The 21,171-nt window shown below is 37.2% G+C and overlaps 1 protein-coding gene across 4 annotated transcripts; it reads left to right on the top strand.

Annotated features, from left to right (window-relative positions):
• The first annotated feature begins 317 nt into the window (after positions 1 to 317).
• Positions 318 to 16,095, top strand: fam167ab (family with sequence similarity 167 member Ab). 4 transcript variants are annotated; one of them, XM_073932966.1, is made up of 4 exons: positions 318 to 376; positions 6,254 to 6,398; positions 6,502 to 6,855; positions 14,067 to 16,095. In XM_073932966.1, exons 3-4 carry the CDS (start codon positions 6,505 to 6,507, stop codon positions 14,328 to 14,330), a joined length of 615 nt encoding a protein of 204 aa, XP_073789067.1. In that variant the 5' UTR covers positions 318 to 376; positions 6,254 to 6,398; positions 6,502 to 6,504; the 3' UTR covers positions 14,331 to 16,095.
• The last annotated feature ends 5,076 nt before the right edge of the window (positions 16,096 to 21,171 follow it).

Genomic DNA, 21,171 nt, shown 5'->3' on the forward strand with positions numbered 1-21,171 from the left:
ACGCACTATATTACGCATTATTTCTGTGAAATTCAGGAGGAAGTATTTTAAAAATGTCTGATCATCACACATATTTCCATATGACTCTTAAAACTCAAGCCTACATTAACAGTGATGCATAAAGACAGCGGCAAGTGTCTCTGCGGCTGTTTTATAAGAAGTTGTCCTCTGCTGAGAGATCCGGCAGATGCTGCTGTACTCGCGGCTTTGCGCGGATTCTTTACGGTCTCCAGGACAACCAAAACCTGACGCAACTGACGCCCCTCCTCCATCAAGCCTCTCATCTCATTCAAGAAACAAGTGTGTAGAGTAAAAGCAGAGGTATTGTGCTCTCCCGAAGAGCAGGACGCGAAGTGCCTGACAAACTGCCATGAAGGTAAGACTCGACTTTTTCTTATGAGAAAATGTTCAGACATATATGAACTGGGAATTGATTTGAATATTAAATGTTTATAAGAGTCACTTATGTTGGTTAATACTTCGCCTTTCCCCCAATGGGTCAGTAAGTTTTGAAATGGCGTTTAGTAATAAATAAATAAATGGGTTTACACACAAATTGACTGGTTACAGTGGATACTCTTTATTTATTTATAAGTACACAGTAATATGATTAAGAGGTTGTTTTTGAGAATTAAACAAGTTTAATGTTCCTGAAGTGTCTTGAGGTATTAGGTTGGTTATTAAACACATGAACAAGATTCCATCCAGTTGGAATTTGCTTATCCTAAGTTAATAATTCCAACATGACGTGTAATAAATAAACTATTTGGCTATAAAGAAATGCTGTTATGACAAGAGATGCAGAAAGCAAACATACATCTCCAATAGAAAGTCATTATTAGTCAATTAGGAAAAGCCATTCCTCATGACTGAAGCAAGATTCTGGCTGGAGAAGTTTGTTTTTACTCCAAATAATGTTGTGCTGAGAAAAACAAGATTTGCACTCCAGTTATATGACAGTAAGGTTCACCACATCTAATTAGACATGGATAAATGCAGTCATGCCTGGTCGTCCAAACTGTCTGTTTGGCCAGAGAACATTGACTATGTCTGGAAAAAATAGAGAATTTTCCACTTGAGATCAACATTCTAGACATAATACTTTAGAGAGTTAACCACTCAAAAAAACCATTTTGATTCATGAAAATAGAATAAAGAATACTTACATTCCCCACATATTATATTATATTATATTATATTATATTATATTATATTATATTATATTATATTATATTATATTATATTATATTATATTAGCCTAGCTTACCCAACTCACCTGTACCGCATGTCTTTGGACTGTGGGGGAAACAGGAGCGCCTGGAGGAAACCCACGCGAACACAGGGAGAACATGCAAACTCCACACAGAAACGCCAACTGACCTGCAGCTGAGGCTCGAACCAGCGACCTTCTTGCTGTGAGGTGACAGCACTACCTACTGCGTCACCTATATTAGATTACATTATATTATTCATTCATTCATTTTCTTGTCAGCTTAGTTCCTTTATTAATCCGGGGTCGCCACAGCGGAATGAACCGCCAACTTATCCAGCAAGTTTTTGCGCAGTGGATGCCCTTCCAGCCGCAACCCATCTAGGAAACATCCACACACACACATTCACATACACACTCATACAATACGGGCAATTTAGCCTACCTAATTCACCTGTACCGCATGTCTTTGGACTGTGGGGGAAACCGGAGCACCTGGAGGAAACCCACGCGAAAGCAGGGAGAACATGCAAACTCCACAAGAAACACCAACTGAGCTGAGGTTCGAATCAGCGGCCCAGCGACCTTCTTGCTGTGAGGCGACAGCACTACCTACTGTGCCACTGCCTCACATTTTATATATTATATTATATTATATTATATTATATTATATTATATTATATTATATTATATTATATTATATTATATTATATTATATTATTACAGGCTGGTTGAATGCTTGATTCTGATCCGTTGATGATACATTTTAACGTGTGTAATTATTTTTCCTGAAAACATGCAGCTGAAGCAGTTTCAGACAGGTTTTGATTGCTTTACAGTTACAGTACTGCACCAAAAGATTTTGGATATATCATACAGCAACAGCCAACAATAAAAAGAAGCAAAAACACTCAATGACATTGACCAAGCAATTAAACAGTATACAATAGAATAATAATCTCTAGTCAAACCCCCCCCACTATATTTATTATCTCATACTTTCTTTATCCTCTCTTACACATACTGAAACATATACTTACGTACACTTACACTTACTGAAATATAAATCCTTGCAGAAACCTTGGCACTGCTTGCAGCTTTATCAAAAAAGCAATTGAACAAGGTAATAATGTTCTTCTTGAAGCAGTTCAACTCACAGTTTTGCTGTCAGTAGAGCAGCCTGCCCTCATGTTTGTCACTTTCCTGAAATATGAAATCAGTGCCCTCTAATGCTAGTACGACATTAGGGATCAGTATAGCATGATTGTTAGAGCATTGCCTTAAAATATGTAGATGCGTTGTCAAAATGTGTATCTTCAACTGTAAATCATGTTCTAAAGCTTCGCAAATGATTCAAATTTGTAAAAATGTTAATTTTATGAATCTGAAATAAGAAAACTGCTAAGGAACTGCCTAAAAAGTTCACACGCTGCATTTAAACAATCCCGCATTATGATTCACAATTGCGGTCATGAGCATATGAGTGGTCATTGCGGTCATGAACACTGTCATCTCATAACAAGAAGGTCGCTGGTTCGAGGCCCGTCTGAACCAGTTGGCATTTCTGCATGGAGTTTGCATGTTCTCCCTGTGTTCGTGTAGGTTACCTCCGGGTGCTCCGGTTTCCCCCACAGTCCAAAGACATGCACTATAGGTGAATTAAATAAACTAAAATGTCCATAGTGTGTGAGTAAATGAGTGTGTATGGGTGTTTCCCAGTACTGGGTTGCAGCTGGAAGGGCATCCACTGTGTAAAACATATGCTGGAACAGTTGGCGGTTAATTCCACCATGGTGACCTCTGAAATAGAGACTAAGCCGAAGGAAAATGAATGGATGAAATGCAAGACAACACTTTAAAACATGGGATGTAACAAGCGTATTGCAGAAACAACTTGTTTGTTTTTTAGAGAAGAAACTATTAGAGATCTTGCCCGATGATAACCTTGGGTGTCAATGTTTTTCTTAATAATTCACCTGCAAAAATAATTCAAAGCAATGAAATAATGCAACCTCTGTAGCTTGTTTATTCTGTTGACAAATTTACCATCCTACAGGCTTTTCCATATTCATACTTATTCAAACAGCACATAAATATGAATATTAATCAAAACCTTGATGCGCTGCAATCTGTTTCATACATTCCATGCATTATTTTCATCCTCTCTGAGTCTCGTTCCCATATTTCCAACATGAACTATCTCTAGCCTGTCTCCTGTTATAAAGCCTAAGTAAGAAGCACATTTTTTCAGACTAAACTGTGAGTGGTTTGGGTTGAATGGATCTCCCCGTGAGATGAGTCACGTTACTGATGCCACACACAGAGCTGTAAAAGTGCAGGAGGTGGAGCAAAGCACTAAATGAGCCGAAACTTCAGCATTGTGATTAGTCCCACAAGAGTCACACAATTAAGAACCTAAATACTCTAATATCCACTGCTCTTATGAGAAAGTCGCATTCCTAGAGCAGCTGTGATGACGAAACACATCAAGGCAATGGGCCAAACAATATATCACAAGTACAAGACAGACAGCTAGGAAGTTTGGGTGGTCCTGATAGTAATTGCATTATAAGCACAATGCAGATGCCTTGAAAATGACTTCAAGTGAATATGTCTTATCATCAGGAGCATGCGTTAGAGTATTGAGAGACTGTGATTGAGCAGTATTATATTCTTTGGTCACAGATCTGAGTGACATTTAGTTCTGTAGAGCAGACGGACTTCAGTGCTGCTGACTCATAGCCTCTGCTTAGTTGCTATGGCAAACGGCAGCTTTGTAAGATCTCGAGGGTGATTTCAGACATCAATGGAAAGCAGCAAAGTGCTGTTTGAACCAAGATTTGTCTCATGATTCTGAAGCATTATAACAATAAAAGTGTAATATAGGTTGACATTTTTGCATAGAATTAGAATGTGTCCTGTTTAATCTTTAACAAATGTGGTCGCCCCAGGCTCATTGGTAATACATACTCAATCCTACATATTTTGTGAAACGTAATACACATTGTTCTGGGTGTGTTTTGTTGTAGGTTTCAAATAAAAAAAATCTACTAGAGGTCTACATTTTTAGCAAAAGGTAAAACACGTTGCTTCGTGTATGTTTCGTTGCACATTCCAGATGAAAAATCCACTGGAGGTCTACATTTTTGCTAGTCTAAAATATGTTAATTAGGGTACATTTTGTTATTTGTTTTAGATACACATCCTTCTTGTACACTCTCAGAAAAAGGCAAGGCTTGTCGTACACATTACCTAGTAAGCCACTGACTTAAACACAAACAGAACAAGTGCATTTTAACCATGTAGTTTTACCCTAATTTTACATTGCTTTTATGCAATTGTGTTTCACTGGACTCAAACCTGAGTGCCCTGCATCTTAAGTGCAACACAGTACAAAGTGAGCTACTAAACAAACTGATCACACCAGAAACGTTGTCCATTTGGTGAACATATCCGATTATAAATCATAGACGTTCCTTAAATTAGTTTGTCAAACTGACAATTGTCATCATTTACCCAACCATCTTGTCACAAACCTATTGGTATTTCTTTTTTCTACTAAACACAAAAGAAGTCATTTTAAAAAACTCTGGCAACCTGTAACAATTGACTTCCATAGTTTTAGCTGTTCCTAATATGGAAGTGAATGGTTACAGTTTTCCAACATTTTTCAAAATATCTTCTTTTGTGATCAACAGAAAAAGGAAACTCATAAATGTAAGGAGCCACTCATGGGAGAGTAATATATGAGTAAAATAACATTTTTGGGTGAACTATCCCTTTACTCTCGGAAATAAAGGTATGTGAGCTGTCAAAAGGTACAAATCTGTATCTTGAAGGTCCAAATTAATACCTAAAGGGTACATATTAATACCTAAAAAGTACAAAAGTGTTCCTCTTAAAATGTGCAGGTACTAATATGTACTTTTGAGGTACCAATATGTACCCTATAAGTACAAATGTGTACCTTTTGAAAAGGTACCACCCCAATGACAGCTCACGTACCTTTATTTCTGAGAGTGTATTTATTTGGTGTTATGAAAAGAAGTACACAAAAATAATAATAATAATTCTATAATGTACCTGTAAATATCATTAGTGTGAAAATGGACCAAATTTGGTGGCATCATGCTGCTCTGTAGCATTCATTTTACCAAGAAACTATAAACAAACATTTCACAACAATATAGGCTGCTGAAGCACATATTTCGTATGAGCCTTTGTTGCATTTTTATCATGATTTACAGAAGACACCTGGCACAGTATCATTCAGTGTAACAAAAGTTGCATGATACTAGTATATAAGTTGCATACTGTAACAATTGTTTTCACAAAAAATGTAATGCTGAATGATGTTACGCTTAATGAACATGTGATGATGTTGCGCTTAATAATTTTACCCATATTTAGAATTTTTTTTTCTAAAAATGGCTTGAAACATGAAACGTTTTACTTGCATTCAATATGCTTTTCCTATATATAAAACCAACTTTATAGATGCCGACACCAAAATGGGATGTCTTGTCAGAGAATAATTATGTTAATTGTAAAACAATTAAACTCAATACATTAAAATGTATGAATGTGTTTTAAATATGTTTTTTTTTTTTTTTTGAGTAAAAAGGGTGCTTTAATAGATAAAAACAAGTTTAATAAATATGTTGCATGATACATATATAAACCTGGCTAATTTAGTTTGATCCAATTGCATAAATCATATTCTTACTCATGTACGGCTATCAAAATGTTGCATTTTGGAAATGGTCTATGAAAAAAAAAATTTAATTTTTAAATCTGTAAATTTAATTTATAACTACACATAAATACTCTGGATTAAATGTGTACACTTTAAATTTCCACGTGTGTGTGTGTGTCTGTGTGTGTACAACTTTGAAAAATCTATTTTACAGTGCCGTTTATGTTACAACAGGCTAATTGATATGGATGGACATTTTAAACATAAATCATTAATATTCTACACATTGTTTTTTTATCAATCTGTAAAATTATAAAAAATATTTATTAAGTATCTTTTAATTTAAGGAAAGGACCAGGAACCAAGTTGTGTTTGGATGGCTACTCTAACAAGACGATCCGACTGGGGAAATGGACAGTCAATATCTTCACTGTTGATTTATTTTATAACCCCACAGACACACCATCCTGAGAACCGCAAGCAAATCCAAAGGTCTGCCGTATCTTTATTGATCAAACAATGCAATGAGATCATCTGACCACCTAAATTGATTTTCGCTGTGTATTTTTGGTCACACTTACCACTTCCACAAAAGGCCATGGATGCGAGCTCAATACCTCAGATTAATATAGAGGATTTTGATGGCCTTGAAGTTGCCCCTGATGATCATTTGAGAAACTTGAAAGCTTTGACTGAGAAGCTGAGACTGGAAACCAGAAGGCCGTCCTATCTGGAGTGGAAAGAGCGAGTGGAGGCTCAAAACACCAAAGGCTTAGCGGTGTCAGATGGGTCAACAGAGCTGGAAAAAGATGCTGGATTGAAGCCCAGAGCGACACCTCAGAGAACCATAGAGGACTCCCAAATGACTGCTGGAAACGGACTCATTTCTAGAAGCCTCGGAGGATTCGATAATATTGACGAAGCTCTTGTTTGGCTTAGAAAAGAACTGGTGAGTCAAAAAGTTTCAAAACCTGTTTGTGTCTTTTGTAGGGGAATGTTGGAAGAAACGTAAGCAGAAACATCAAGGTGATAAAACTTGATGTCAAAATTAAGAAATACAAATTCAACTTAAATTGATGGAATTCTTGAATGAAAAAGCTTAATCATATAGACTATTTTGTCTTTCTTGCGCTGCAACCAACATGTACAGATGTCTTTAATAAAATAAAAAGAGATAGCATACTGTCTGTCAAGGCCAAGACTTACCTTATATGACAAGATTATTTTAAAATCACAGTGAAAGGGAAGTTAAGATTGTTAAAAGACAGGTGTTTCAAACAAAATAAAGAATGATTGAAGAATAGATGAATTCAGAGCAGAAAGGAGACACCAACTGATACGAAAAAGGATGTCCATGTGGCCAGAAAGTGAAAAAAAGTATTTCGAGGGGGAGGGAATGTTAGTTTATTTGATTAGTGCTTATGATGGGGCAAATTATTTTTGACAAAAAATGAAGTGCATGGATACATAATTTATAACAGGAACTACTATATACATAAAAATTAAATGTACATTTTAATTTCATGGCGACTTTATGATGACTGGACATATGTTGTTTTCTTGAAAGAAGTTTTATGCCTCAGTAGACAACATCTAAACAATAATAGCTTCAATAACAACAACTAGAACATATATACAAAATAAATACTACAACCAGGTAGCAAAATTTGTGTTGGGACAAACCATTCATATTGGTTTGAGAAGGCCTTGTCGGAATCTTTTGATACAGCTTTATTGACCTTATTCTAAAATGTGGAAGTGCGCCTGTTTTCGCGATTGTCTTAGAACTTCCGATTCAGTCACCTATGGGAGAAATGACTCGGAATAATAAACGGCAGAAAATGACCAAACTACTTGCTCAACAAACAAATGTTTGCATGACTACACAGACCAAGTAGCTTAATATAATAAGAAAATATTAAATTGCAACATCAAGCAGCGTAATGAGCAGTTGTTAACGTCAAAAAATGAATGGAAGTGAATGAGACCGGAAGTCGCGAGACAAAAAGATTCAAATGGCAGCGCCCACTCGACAGCTGAGAATAAGGTGAATAAACTGTAAGATTTTTAGCATGCTTAAGCACATTTCTAGCCTAAGTATGTGCTACTAGCATGAACAAACATGTTGTTTGTATATTTATAACATGTTTTAGCACACTGCTAGTATTACTAGTGTAACGGAGGACAGCTAGTGTGTGCTGTGCAGGTAAACCTCACTCCTCTGACCTCTAAAAGGTGCTCTAGCGACAGACGCTAGAGGCCATGGTCTTTAGTTTCCTTGGTAGAGCCCCATGCGAAAGGTCGCCGGTTCGATCCCAGCCCGGAGCGGGTTGGGTGGCGTAGGACTGGCGGGGTTACACTAGCATGCATTAGCATGTTGCTTGCTTGTTTTTTCTATATAAAAATGTTTTAGATTATGCTGGCATGTTTTACAATGTTTACTGTTGTTAACATGAATTAGCATGTTTCTAGCATGTTTTAAACATTTTAAAATGTTGTTAGCGTGTACTATCATGTACTAAAAGGCGGGTTTTATTTGCCATATAGCGATCGCCGATTGGCTCCTGTACTAGAAGGCAGGGCTTTATTTGGCATATTGACAGTTACACTTTTCCCCATTCAAAAGTATATGAGTGATTCTTATGTATTCCATAGTCTTTGGTTTAGTCAAAGAGCTTAGAATCACCAAGAGGCGACTCTCAATAGGATGTTCCTTTGCAACAGCAGTGCCCAGCGATCCCGCTATTCTGGAGTGAAATCGATCGGCCGTTTATTGGATCTTATTGGTGTCTCGATGGCAAGCAGCTGTTTTTTAAATTATTTATTTAAAAAACGCATCAAAGCTAAAGTACAACCTGAAAGACGACAATACAACACTTAGTGGTAGTGCTGTCGCTTCACAAGAAGGTTGCTGGTTCGAGCCTTGGCTGGGTCAGTTGGCGTTTTTATGTGGAAATTGCATGTTCTCACTGCGTTCGCGTAGGTTTCCTCCGGGTGCTCCTGTTTCCCCCACAGTCCAAAGACATGCGGTACAGGTGAATTGGGTAGGCTAAATTGTCCGCAGTGTATGAGTGTGTATGGATGTTTCCCAGTGATGTCTTGCAGCTGGATGGGCATCTGCTGTGTAAAACATATGCTGGATAAGTTGGCGGTTCATTCCGCTGTAGCGAACCCGGATTAATAAAGAGACAAAGCAGAAAAGAAGATTAATGAATTAATAAATTTATAGACTTAATGTTTAATATAATAACTTGTTTTCTTGGAACTGTCATTTTTAGGTGAAATTACTTTAAATTACTTTAATTTAATAGTTTACGCATTGGCATAATATGTATTAATACTTAATACATGTCAAATTAAATAAACATGACTTTTAAAATGGGATGTTGATAATAGATTAACAGTACTGTTTGTTGGAGTATTATATTATAATGGTACATAGTATTTTTTCCAGTTTTGTCTAAAAAGCTTCTTTCTCCAAATTTGTTTATTTTTTATTTTTATATTTATTTTTATTCATGATTTTTAATGCTGTCTTTAAAAATCATGGAGGCCATACAAACAACCAGATAATGTAGTATGTGTTGTGTATACTCATTTTTGCTTCACCCTAATTTGATGAAAAAAAAAGTAATTAAGTTATTTCGTTAACCTTACTTTTATTTTATATGTGAAACAGATATTTTAGATGTCAGATGTATTAAACTTTATTGTCAACATTTTGGAAATTGTCTGTTTTCATTGGAATATTGTAATAAAATGTTACTTTTCAAAGGGGATGTACTCATTTTAACTCCTATTTAACTCAACATTTGAATTAATTCTGTCTAATGTTAGTTATGCGTACTGTTTTGCTATTGGAACTTTCATTCCAAAATGGCCATGTTATACTAGCGGCATCTAGTGGCTGTTTCCCAAATAGCAACGGAGTGTCGCCTCTTGGTGATTCTTCTATGCTCTTCAGTTTAGTACATGTGGCAAACATTTTTAGCATGTTTATCACGTTGCTAACTTGAATTCCCTAAGTACAGCATTTGCTATTTAATTTGGACTCAAGGTTGTCAAAGCGAGCTTAGGGTCAGCACATAATCAGTAAAGAACCAGTTTATTCCAGGTCATAATCCGCAAGAGCCAACAAGAACCAGCTTAAAACTTTGCAGCCATGTGTCAAAACCTACTAAACCAGCATATGCTGTTTTTCAGCAGGGTTACCATTTCCAAGCATATTTTAATTCATGGTTATTTTGTTTTATCTAGTTGCTAGCATAAAATAGCATTCTGTTAGGCTACCACATGGCTATAATTTGGATTCTAGCTTTTTAAAACATCTTTTAACACATAATTAGCATCTTTAACACATAACATCTTTTAACACAATGAAAGTGCATGTTAAGAGCATGTGTTTAATATTTACTATGCTATTAGCATGAATTAACGTGTTGCTAACATGTTTTTAGTATGTTCTAACACATGGCTAACATGTTTCAGCATGTTTTCCCGCTACATTCAGTTATCTCTCTGTAAACGGAGAAAACGAATAGCATCCCCATTAGTGAGCTAATTTGAATGAAACAATGGAGTGAAAACGCAGGCCTCCATTAGCACATGATTGCGCGAGATTGTCATTCATGTTAAAGTGAGTGGAAAGATGGTGAGCAGATGAGCATTAGAGGCGATCGCTCTGTTTCCGCTCTCTTTCTGTTCTTGTAAGTGTAATCACTTCTCTTCCACTCAGTCATGTGGATCATGGCATTCTTGTAAGCACAGTCTATTAGAGCCGAGGCACGCAATGAGGCTCCTGTCCCACATCAGAGGCCCCTCTCTGCCTTCACTGCCTTCGCCTCGTGTGCCTCCGTAAATATTTGTACAAAGAAAATTGGAGACAATAACACATTAACAGAGCCAGTTGTGGCACAAAGGGACATCTGATAATGCATCCCTCCACCCCTAATTTTGAGCCCCTTGTTATGTGAAATAGACAAAGGCATGTTTGCTAACAAAGACGGATCTACTCGCTCATGTTTATTTAAGTGGTTAGTGGCAATTAAGCAGTTAAGCAGCAATTGAGCGGATATTTAAATCTGAAAAGCTGAAACATCTATGCTAAATGCTAATAAGATATTAATAAACAATTAATAAAATAAAGAAACTTCAAATGTTGCATTTGACATTTTACTTCTTAAATAAGTTGCTGTTTCCTATTGAAAGATTCTGAAAATAATCAATTTACAAACATAAAATGGTGCAAACATCAATGAAAATAAATGTTCCCCCGAACGACTCTTTCACTAACGTTAGCCGACAATAATACAAGTTTCTGGCAGCGACAATATTCTCATCCTCATTCTCAACAATATTCTCGTTGTCATATTTCTTTTCCAGTGTTTGCTGATTTTATTAAACAAAACTAGCATAAGCCAAGTGTTTAGTGCGAGTTGGAGCTGCTTTGCCTTATGTTGAATGCAGTAAGTGACTGTTATCATTAATAACGTTACCTGATTAGCACAAAAGTTCAGAACATACAAAAACAGAAAAAAAAATTATATTTGCTCGTTACTACACCCGTAGACAGCGCTAAAGTCCTGCATCTTCACGTAATAACACTGTCTAGTGCGGTTGAATGACATTTGTCCTGGGAGCACTGTACCAATGTGGCGGCGCTATTGACGCATGCTCAGGGTCCCTATGCGATATCTAGTGTATCTATGGCAAACTTCAACATTATGCTAGCATGCTGTTGGCGTGTTTTAGCATGGCTTATACATAATTAAAACCATTTCAATTTTAAAATACTAGCTTTGACTTTTTACAATTTTAATTACAAATGTGGTAACACTTTACATTAACAGTAAATGAATAATGATGTAATAATATGTAAACTAAACATTATTATGAATGAATGATGAGTAAAGGCGTCTGCTGATCATGACCTAACTTTAACTACAACATGAGTCAGTGACGGTAATAGTTTAAATGGCACCCTGGTCGAAACCACCTCAAACATCCCCCTTCCTCCATCCCTCAAGAAATAAAGACTCTATGAGGTTGACTTTTATATATATTTAAAATATTTAAATATATATTTAAAATATATACATTTAAAAATAATGATTACAAATACATTGAAATATTTTTTTTATTTTCAATAAAAATAACAATTTGATTATTATTCATTCATTTTCTTTTTCGGCTTAGTCCCTTTATTAATCTGGGGTCACCCTAGTGGAATGAACCGCCAACTTATCCAGCATGTTTTAAGCAGCGGATGCCCTTCCAGCTGTAAGCCATCTCTGGGAAACATCCATACACACTCATACACTATGGACAATTTAGCCTACCCAATTCACCTATACTGCATGTCTTTGGACTTGAGGGGGAAACCGAAGCATCCGGGGAAACCCACGCGAACGCAAGGAGAACATGCAAACTCCACACAGAAATGCCAACTGACCCAGCCTAGAATTATCTGTTGTCTTAGACTCATGGCCAAGAATTAATACCATGATGTTATAGTTACCTCCCTGACTCATTATTCCTCTTTACTGCTTCATAGCCTTGCTTAGTCAAAGTATCATCATCATCATATTATATAAACTTTAGTTTTGTCGACTTGCATGTCGACCCATATCTGTGTTCTTGTAAACAACCGGGATCAGCGCGTGTGAGTGACTTTCTGCACACATGCGTCAATTTGTTTTCACCAGCATTGTTTCGGTTGCACATAAAGAATAACAAACTTGCGAGTGCAAAAGACGCCAAATGTGAATGGCCCCTAACGTCTTTATTCTTGGATTACCGCTCTATACACTTGCATAAAGTAATTCTTATCTCAAAGCTTTTACTGGGGCACTTTTTTGTCTCCCCGTGCCGCCCCCAGCAAGATGCCGTCCTGGGCGGTCGCCCATATTGCCCATGCCTAAATCCGCCACTGACATGAGTTCATGCGAAGTTTAAGCTAAAATGTACCTAACATGAACTCATGAGGTGTTATTGTATAATTATGTCATGACTTTACTTGGAGGGGCACACCACCATTAACTCATCCTTCATGTTTAAACTGTTCATGTTGACGTTGACTGAACCCTTTTCTATTGTTATTCAGCGTAAATGAACTAGACGGACGTGCATAAGGAGTACATGGGTAGTTAAGAATGGGGTGAGGTTGATGTGCCCCTCCAAGTAAAGTCATGATATAATTATTCATTACATATCATGAGTTCATGTGTAAATAATGGCTAACTGAATTACTTAATGTTAATTACTGTATTAATTGACATTTACATTTAAGTTAAATGTAACTAACATAAACTCATGAGGTGTTAATGTATAGTTATGTCATCATGACTTTACTTGGAGGTGCGCATCATCATTAACCCATCCTTTATGAACTCCTGTGTTTAAACTGTTCATGTTGATGTTGAACACTTCTATTGTTATTCAGTGTAAACGCACTGGACAGACATGCATAATGAGTTCATGGCTAGTTAAGAATGGGTTAAGTATGATGTGCCCCTTTAAGTAAAGTCATGATATAATTATACGTGAACATATCATGAGTTCATGATGGCTAAATTAAGAATAAACTAATATGATAACTAACACATTAATTAGCAAAAAACATACTAACATGTGACTCATGTTGCACGTCGTTAAAGTTCATGATCAGGGCATGCATTAACTCATCATTAATAAATAATAAAGTAATGTTTAGTTTACATATTTACAGATCATTATTCATGTACTGTTATTGTAAAGTGTTACCAAAATATATATATTTATAAAATGTATTCATATTATGAAAACTTGATCAGTCTTTTAAACTTTAAAGTGACAACGTGTTGATTGGAAACTAGCTGTTGGCTGATTAGCAGTGCTTTCTGCTTTTAATTAATGGCATGGTCATAAAAAGAGTTGGAGGCGAGCACAGAGTCTGACATGTTTCAATTTGAAGCATAAAATCCAACCACTGTGATGGTGACAATTAACACAAAGGCAACAAACATAACTCCAATACATTAAACAGCAGTAAACACTAAGGCATTACTTAATTTTGCAGCTACACTTGTAAATTTAGTGAGTGAATATTGTTTCACTCATTACAAGGTTATGCTTCATAAAAAATGCATTTAAAGGCTTATGGAGTTTGTCATTCACTAACAGATGGAGATGCGTATCCAGGACCAGCAGTTGGCTCGGCAGCTCATGCGACTGCGCGGCGACATCAATAAACTTAAAGTGGAGCAGACATGTCACCTGCACCGCCGAATGCTCAACGATGCCACCTTTGGGCTGGAGGAGCGGGACGAGCTGTCAGATCTTCTGTGCGATGGACCCGTCACCCCAGGCTTTGGCCTCTCTTCACCTCTGCGCCTCATTGGGGTCACGAAGATGAACATCAACTCCAGACGCTTCTCGCTTTGCTAGCCTTCCATGACCCGACTGCAAAACATTTGTTGTTTTGAAGCTGTTTTTAAACCCACGAGGACTGTCACAGCAGCATATCCAGTGCCTCTCGCTTTATGTACTTGTGCCAGTGGATCCATCTGAATTAATAGCATGAACAGTGAAAAAGAAATCTGACCCATTACCCAGACTCATGCCTTAGATACAGCCCTTATTGTGTTCACTAGATATAAACAAGGCTCTAAAGAGACCACTTGACATCTCTCAGTCTCTCTGGATTTATTTGATTTATTAGTTATGGTTTCTTCATTCATTTTTCTTTGGCTTAGTACTTGATTTATCAGAGGTCGCCATCGCAGAATGAACTGCCAAATACTCTGGCAAATGTGCCGCAACGCACCGTGTTGGGAAACACCCATAGACTCTCTCATTCACACACAGTCATACACAATGGCCAATTTACGGCATCTTATTTACCTATACCACATGTCCAACCCAAGCTCATTCTGAAAATTAGCCCCGCGGACGTTTCTGGAGACCGCGATTTACATGGCCGCGATTTACATGGCTGCATTTCAGTTTTTAAAGCGAACGCTACGAAGTGGTGTGACGCCGCTCCTCTTCGCGCTCGCCGGCTGACGGCTCATCTCCATGTGGAGGGCTTTCCCGCTGCAACCAGTTTGTCCGGTTAGCTCGTCTGTGTTACGCCGGGGGAGGGGAGCTGGCCGTGACAACTGGGTTCGAGTTCGGTGAAGAGCGGTTCCAGAAATCAGGTAAGAAAAAACAGAATCCAAAAAATAAAGCAAACGAGTTCATAACGGGGCAAGAATGCTGTGAAATCCGAAAACACGGTCAAAATCAGACGAGGGCTTTTCTTTTTCTGGATGGCTTTTGTAAGTCGTTGCTTGGGTTTAGGGAAGGAGGAGAAGGAGGGTGGGGTCGGGTGATTGGCTGGCAGCCCAGTCAATCATTCAGTCATTCAGTCAGTCGGACAGACGGTCGGACGACAGTGGCCTCTGGCAGCTTTACACAAGAACAGGCGTTCGAGATATAAAAAAACGTGCACAGCGGCCTCTCATTAATTCGCGAAAACAAAAACTGCACGAATACGTACCTCCAGGGACGTATTTATCGGTCTCCAGAAACGTCCATGGAGCTACGTTTCCAGAATGAGCTTGGGTTGCACATGCCTTTGGACTGTGGGGGAAACCAGAGTAAACTACAAACAATTTTAACATTTGTTTTATTATATAAACACCTAAGAACATTTATTCCAATTTTAGTTTTTCAAATACTGTAATTAAGAACATTTTTCCCATTAACAATGGCAATTGGTGAAAAAAAAAAACGCTTTCAACTAAAAGTCAGGATTCCTGATTTATTTGGAAACTCAAATATTGATTTCTTAACTCTTCTGATATTAAAACATTGCCATTATGACTTGTGAATTGTCCATTTAGAAGAAATTACGAAAAAAAATGATAAATAACACATTATTCAAACATATAGATGAAAATCCAGAGAAGATGTCAAAGAGTATTTTAATGGGGGGTTTTTTCAGCTGTATTTGCACCATTTGACAAAATTTGTTCAAAAATTGTCTGCTTAATGTAGTGCCTCCTAAGACACTTTGTATTAGCTGCCATTCATGGTAAAACACCATTCATGGTAAAAGCAACCCTTATTGCATTGCTATATACCTCAGTGAAGCAATCTATCAAGATTGTGAAAGATTTGTTGAATATTCATAAATTAATGCTATATAAACTGACAATTGATCATAAAATTTTTTGTGCTCTGTGTATTTTCATGGTTATTCAATCATCATCTGTCTGTCCATATACTTTAAAAAGCTTACTTAGAACAGTGGGTTAACTTATTGCCTTAAAAGTGACAAGTTGACTTTAAAAAGTAAGTAAACCACATAGACCATTTAGTTAATAATATTAAGGCAATGGGTTTCCTTAATTATTCTTTTTTGCTTTAAATGCAACATGTTTACTTACTTAAAAAAAGTCAACTAATCGCTTTATGCAGTGTATAGACAGGAATATATACACTCACCGGCCACTTTATGAAACACAACATGAAAGCATGGATCCATCCTGCCTTGTATCAACGGTTCAGGCCGTGTTGGTGTTGGTGTAATGGTGTGGGGGATATTTTCTTGGCACACTTTGGGCCCATTAGTATCAATTGAGCCTCGTGTCAGTGCCACAGCCTACTTGAGTATTGTTGCTGACCATGTCCATCCCTTTATGACCACAGTGTACGCATCTTCTGATGGCTACTTCCAGCAGGATAACGCACCATGCCATAAAGTGTGTGTTACGATTGACCGGGTGGATGGAGGCAAAAAAGTGTCACAGAAGCCGCTGGTGAAAGTGAAAAGTGATTTATTTACACAAAGTGAAAACAAAAATCCAGCAAAACAGGTGAAAGTGACAAAATAACAATAAAGAAAAATAAACTATTCTATATTTACAATGTATATACAGGCTTGTTCAGCTAAATCAAGTAAATGACCTGAACAAAAACTGCTACCTATACTGACAAAAACACAACCTTCTCCTACAACTACCCACTTAGAGAACAGGTCCTTCAAGCGAACATACAACTCCATCTGGACTGTAAACGGTTTACCAAAATCTGGACTCTGTAAAATAGCTTCTGTACACAAGGCTTCTTTCAGATCTATGAAAGCATTTTCACAGTCAGTTGTCCAGTTAAGCATATTGGGCTTATCTTTTTTAGTGAGTTCAGTGAGAGCTACAGCTCTTGTAGAAAAGTTAGGGATAAATCGTCTATACCATCCTACTAGGCCAAGAAAAGCTCGTACCTGTTTCTTGGTTGTAGGTCGCTCTGCATTTTTGATGGCCTCGATTTTCCCCACCTGCGGAAGGATGACTCCATGGCCCAGGACATGACCAAGGTAACAAGTCTCCTCTTTGGCTATTGCACACTTGTCTGGACGGATGGTGAGTCCAGCAGACTTGATCCTGGATAATACTTCCTGGAGATGTTGAAGATGGTCCTGCCAGGACCTGCTGAAGATGATTATATCATCCAAGTATGCTGCAGCGAAAGTCTCTGTACCCCGGAGAATTTGATCAATCATTCTCTGAAAGGTGGCAGGTGCCCCATGCAGTCCAAAGGGAAGAACCCTGAAATGATAGTGACCAAATGGGGTTTTAAATGCTGTCATTTCTTTGCTGTCTGCACTTAATGCGATTTGCCAATAACCTTTGCATAGGTCAAGTGTAGTGAGAAACTTTGCTTTACTGAGTCTCTCCACTAGGTCGTCAACTCTGGGCATGGGGTAAGGGTCAAATTTACTGACCGAGTTGAGCTTTCTGACCGTTCAGAAGAAAGAGCTCCATGTCGGGCCTGGTCCAGATCCATCTGCATCTGGGTGATCTGATGAGTGAGAACCTTATCCTGCTGTTCCCGGCGAGCTGACTCTTTCTTCTGCCTCTCAGTGTGAATCATCTCTTACTGGTTTCTTGAACATGACAATGAGTTCACTGTACTCAAATGGCCTCCACACTCACCAAATCTCAATCCAGTAGAGCACCTTTGGGATGTGCAGCTGACAAATCTGCAGCAACTGCTTTCATGTCAATGTAGACCAAAATCTCTGAGAAATATTTCCAGTACCTTGTTGAATCTATGCTACGAAGGATTAAGGCAGTTCTGAAGGCAAAATGGGGGTCCAGGCCGGTACTAGTCAGGTGTGAAGAAAGTAGCCAGTGAGTGTATGTATGTATGTATATATATATATATATATATATATATATATATATATATATATATATATATATATATATATATATATATGAACACACACACACAGTTGGTCAGAATTATTAGCCCCATTGTTTATTTTTTTGTCCAATTTCTGTTTAACGGAGAGAAGATTTTTTTTCAACACATTTCTAATAACTGATTTATTTTATCTTTGCCATGATGACGGTAAATAATATTTGACTAGATATTTTTAAGACTCTTCTATAGAGCTTAAAGTGACATTTAAAGGCTTAACTTGTTTAATTAATTTAACTAGGCAGATTAGGGTAATTAGGCAAGTGATTGTATAACATTGGTTTGTTTTGTAGACTATCAAAAAAAATTGCTTAAAAGGACTATACATTTTTTTTTACCTTAAAATGATTCTTAAAAATTTAAAAACTGCTTTTATTCCAGCCAAAATAAAGCAAATACGACTGTCTCCAGAAGAAAAAATATTATCAGAAATACGTGAAAATGTCCTTGCTCTGTTAAACATCATTTAGGAAATATTTTAAAAAGAAAATAATTTCAAAGGGGGCTAATAGTTCTGACTTTACCTATATATATAAAGTTTCAAAACCACAATTAAAATAATTCCTTTTTATTCAAATAGAATAAAACAATGCTTTTATTTAAAAAATGTGTGTAAATGCCCTTGAGAGAACCCTTCACGAGTATGAGTGAACATCAATAGATTATTTTAATGGTATTTCCTTGCCACAATTTTTTGATTGGTATAGATTTTTGTGGAATTATGCAATGTGGTTTTTCACCAGGAATTGCATTTTGATGGTTTCAACAAATGCAAATACTATCAATGGATTTCAGCTCAAAGTAGGTTTATAGGTTTCCATTAAAAATATTCTCTCATGAAAAAAAAAAAAAATTGGTATTTTTTTCTTCCAGAACCTGACTTCTGCACGCTATCAAAATGAATAAACAAATAAATACATTTTTACCCTGTGGAAAGCAATTTGTGTGGCACACAGGCTTTCCTCTTATGTAGAGCACTCCAAATGGGTCACTTATGAGGTTTCCTCATGATTACAATGTAGGCCATAGCGAAACCCATCAGTTTTGGAACAGAGCTATATTTTTATTTTTATTTTGTATTTTATTTATAGATTTGCATAAAAAAATATATTAAAAAATTCCAAGAATTTAATTTACTTACTGAAGAATACACCGGTACATTAAAAACATGACTAATCTTAATATAATGTTTGGAATTTACAATGAAGGTATCATTTGTTATGTATAATAAAGTAAAATCCCAGTCTAGCGATTATCTGTAAAAGCCAGCTTAAAGACGGATTCTGGAAATTCTTCAAATAATCAGGCAATAAATGTTTTCAGTATTGCTGCTGAGTTGGTATGTTGGTATAAAAGGAAGTAACAAAGGTCATTATGCAAGAAAGGTCGTTATTTTACCGCTTTGTGTACATCAAGCTGATGCCAATCTGTAAGTATGCACCCAATTACTCTTAAGTGGTTCCATTTTACCCAATTTAGAAAACGAGTTAAAGTAGATCCCCATCGTCCAAATGGCATGCTTTTGTAAACACACAAAAAAAAAAAAAAAACTTGAACATATGTCAAGACTACGATGCTATCTGAAATGACAAGACTCAATTAGCTTATTTTGTGGATATTTATGTGCTTGTTTGAATGCTAATATGCAGGTTTGTCACTAACACAGTTTTTTTTAATGAATGTGAATTTTTTGTTGGATAACCGATTAGAAAACAGTACACCTACCTTAGAGAAAATGTCTTGGCGTTCTCTTTCACGTTTCTTCAAAACATGGAATGAAACCAGCTTTGAACAAAGGCTGGAAGGGTGTGTTTTAAACCCAAGTTCTCTTTCAGGAAGGTAGTGTTTCACAGCCCTTCACAATGACTGGCTTTAGTGAGTTGCCAAGCCATCCTTGATCTATGATAAACTCTTAAAGCATTCCAGAAAGTTGAAATTCAGACCCTGTAGACTTTGTCTCACAATTAGCAGGTTTGAAACTCAGAATTTAAATACAGATGTCTGTAAAATAACAGTTCAGTGCTATAAATAGCCCTAGTTTTACAATAAGGACGTTCTTAGGTTACCTACTGTAGTGAGCCAATGGCATATCCCAGTGCCTGAATCTGTGTACATGATATATACTACTTCACAACCTCTTTAGGGTGCTGACTGAGATGCACCCCTTGTCTCCTGATGACCTTTGGGTACAGGGACCTGGTAATGAGCTCCATGTTGCCTTGCTCTGCCTGCTTGTGCCATCACTCCTAGGTCCCAGGCCATTTAGTGATTTATAGACAAGTAATAATACTTTAAAATCTATTCTGAATGTATCTGGGAGCCAGTGTAAAGACCTGAGGACTGGTGTGAGGTGCTCTGATTTTCTGGTTCTGGTCAGAATCCTGGCAGCAGTGTTCTGGATGAGCTGTAACTGTCTAACTGTCTGACTGTCTTTTTGCGAAGGCCTGTGAGGAGGCCATTACAGTAATCCACCCTACTGCTGTTAAGCATGAACAAGTTTCTTTGAGTCTTCACTGGAAACAAAACATCTAAGTCTTGCAATGTTTTTTAAAATGATAGTATTCTGATTTACTAACTGCTTTGACATGACTACTGATATTCAGATCTGACTCCAGAGTCACACCAAGACTCTTGACCTTATTTTTTGTCGTTTGACCCTTAGTGCCAACTTCCAAGGTAAGCATTCTCCTTAAGAACCTCATCTCTGTTCCCAAAAGCAATGACTTCAGTTTTTTCTTTGTTTAACTGAAGAAAGTTCTGGCAAATCCAACTGTTAATTTCATTAATGCATTGGCAGAGGGTTTCAGTGGGGCTGTAGTCATTAGGCAGTAAGGCTAAGGAGATCTGAGTGTCATCAGCATAGCTGTGGTAGGAGATTTGGTTCTTTCTTATTATTTGGCTCAGAGGAATCATATAAAGATTGAACAGCAGAGGTGCCAGAATCGAGCCTTGTAGGACTCCACATGTCACGGCTGTCCACCTAGACCTATGGTTACCTTACTCACATAGTAACCTCTCCCTTCATGGTAAGATCTGAACC

Source organism: Danio rerio, chromosome 20 (genome assembly GCF_049306965.1).
Source record: "Danio rerio strain Tuebingen ecotype United States chromosome 20, GRCz12tu, whole genome shotgun sequence".
NCBI lineage: Eukaryota > Metazoa > Chordata > Actinopteri > Cypriniformes > Danionidae > Danio > Danio rerio.

Bases quoted from the DNA above. Each gene is read 5' to 3' on its own strand.
- fam167ab (XM_005160468.6), top strand. From the start codon at position 6,505: ATGGATGCGAGCTCAATACCTCAGATTAATATAGAGGATTTTGATGGC. The intron at 6,856-14,066 runs GTGAGTCAAAAA...ATTCACTAACAG, and splicing joins TTTGGCTTAGAAAAGAACTG to ATGGAGATGCGTATCCAGGA.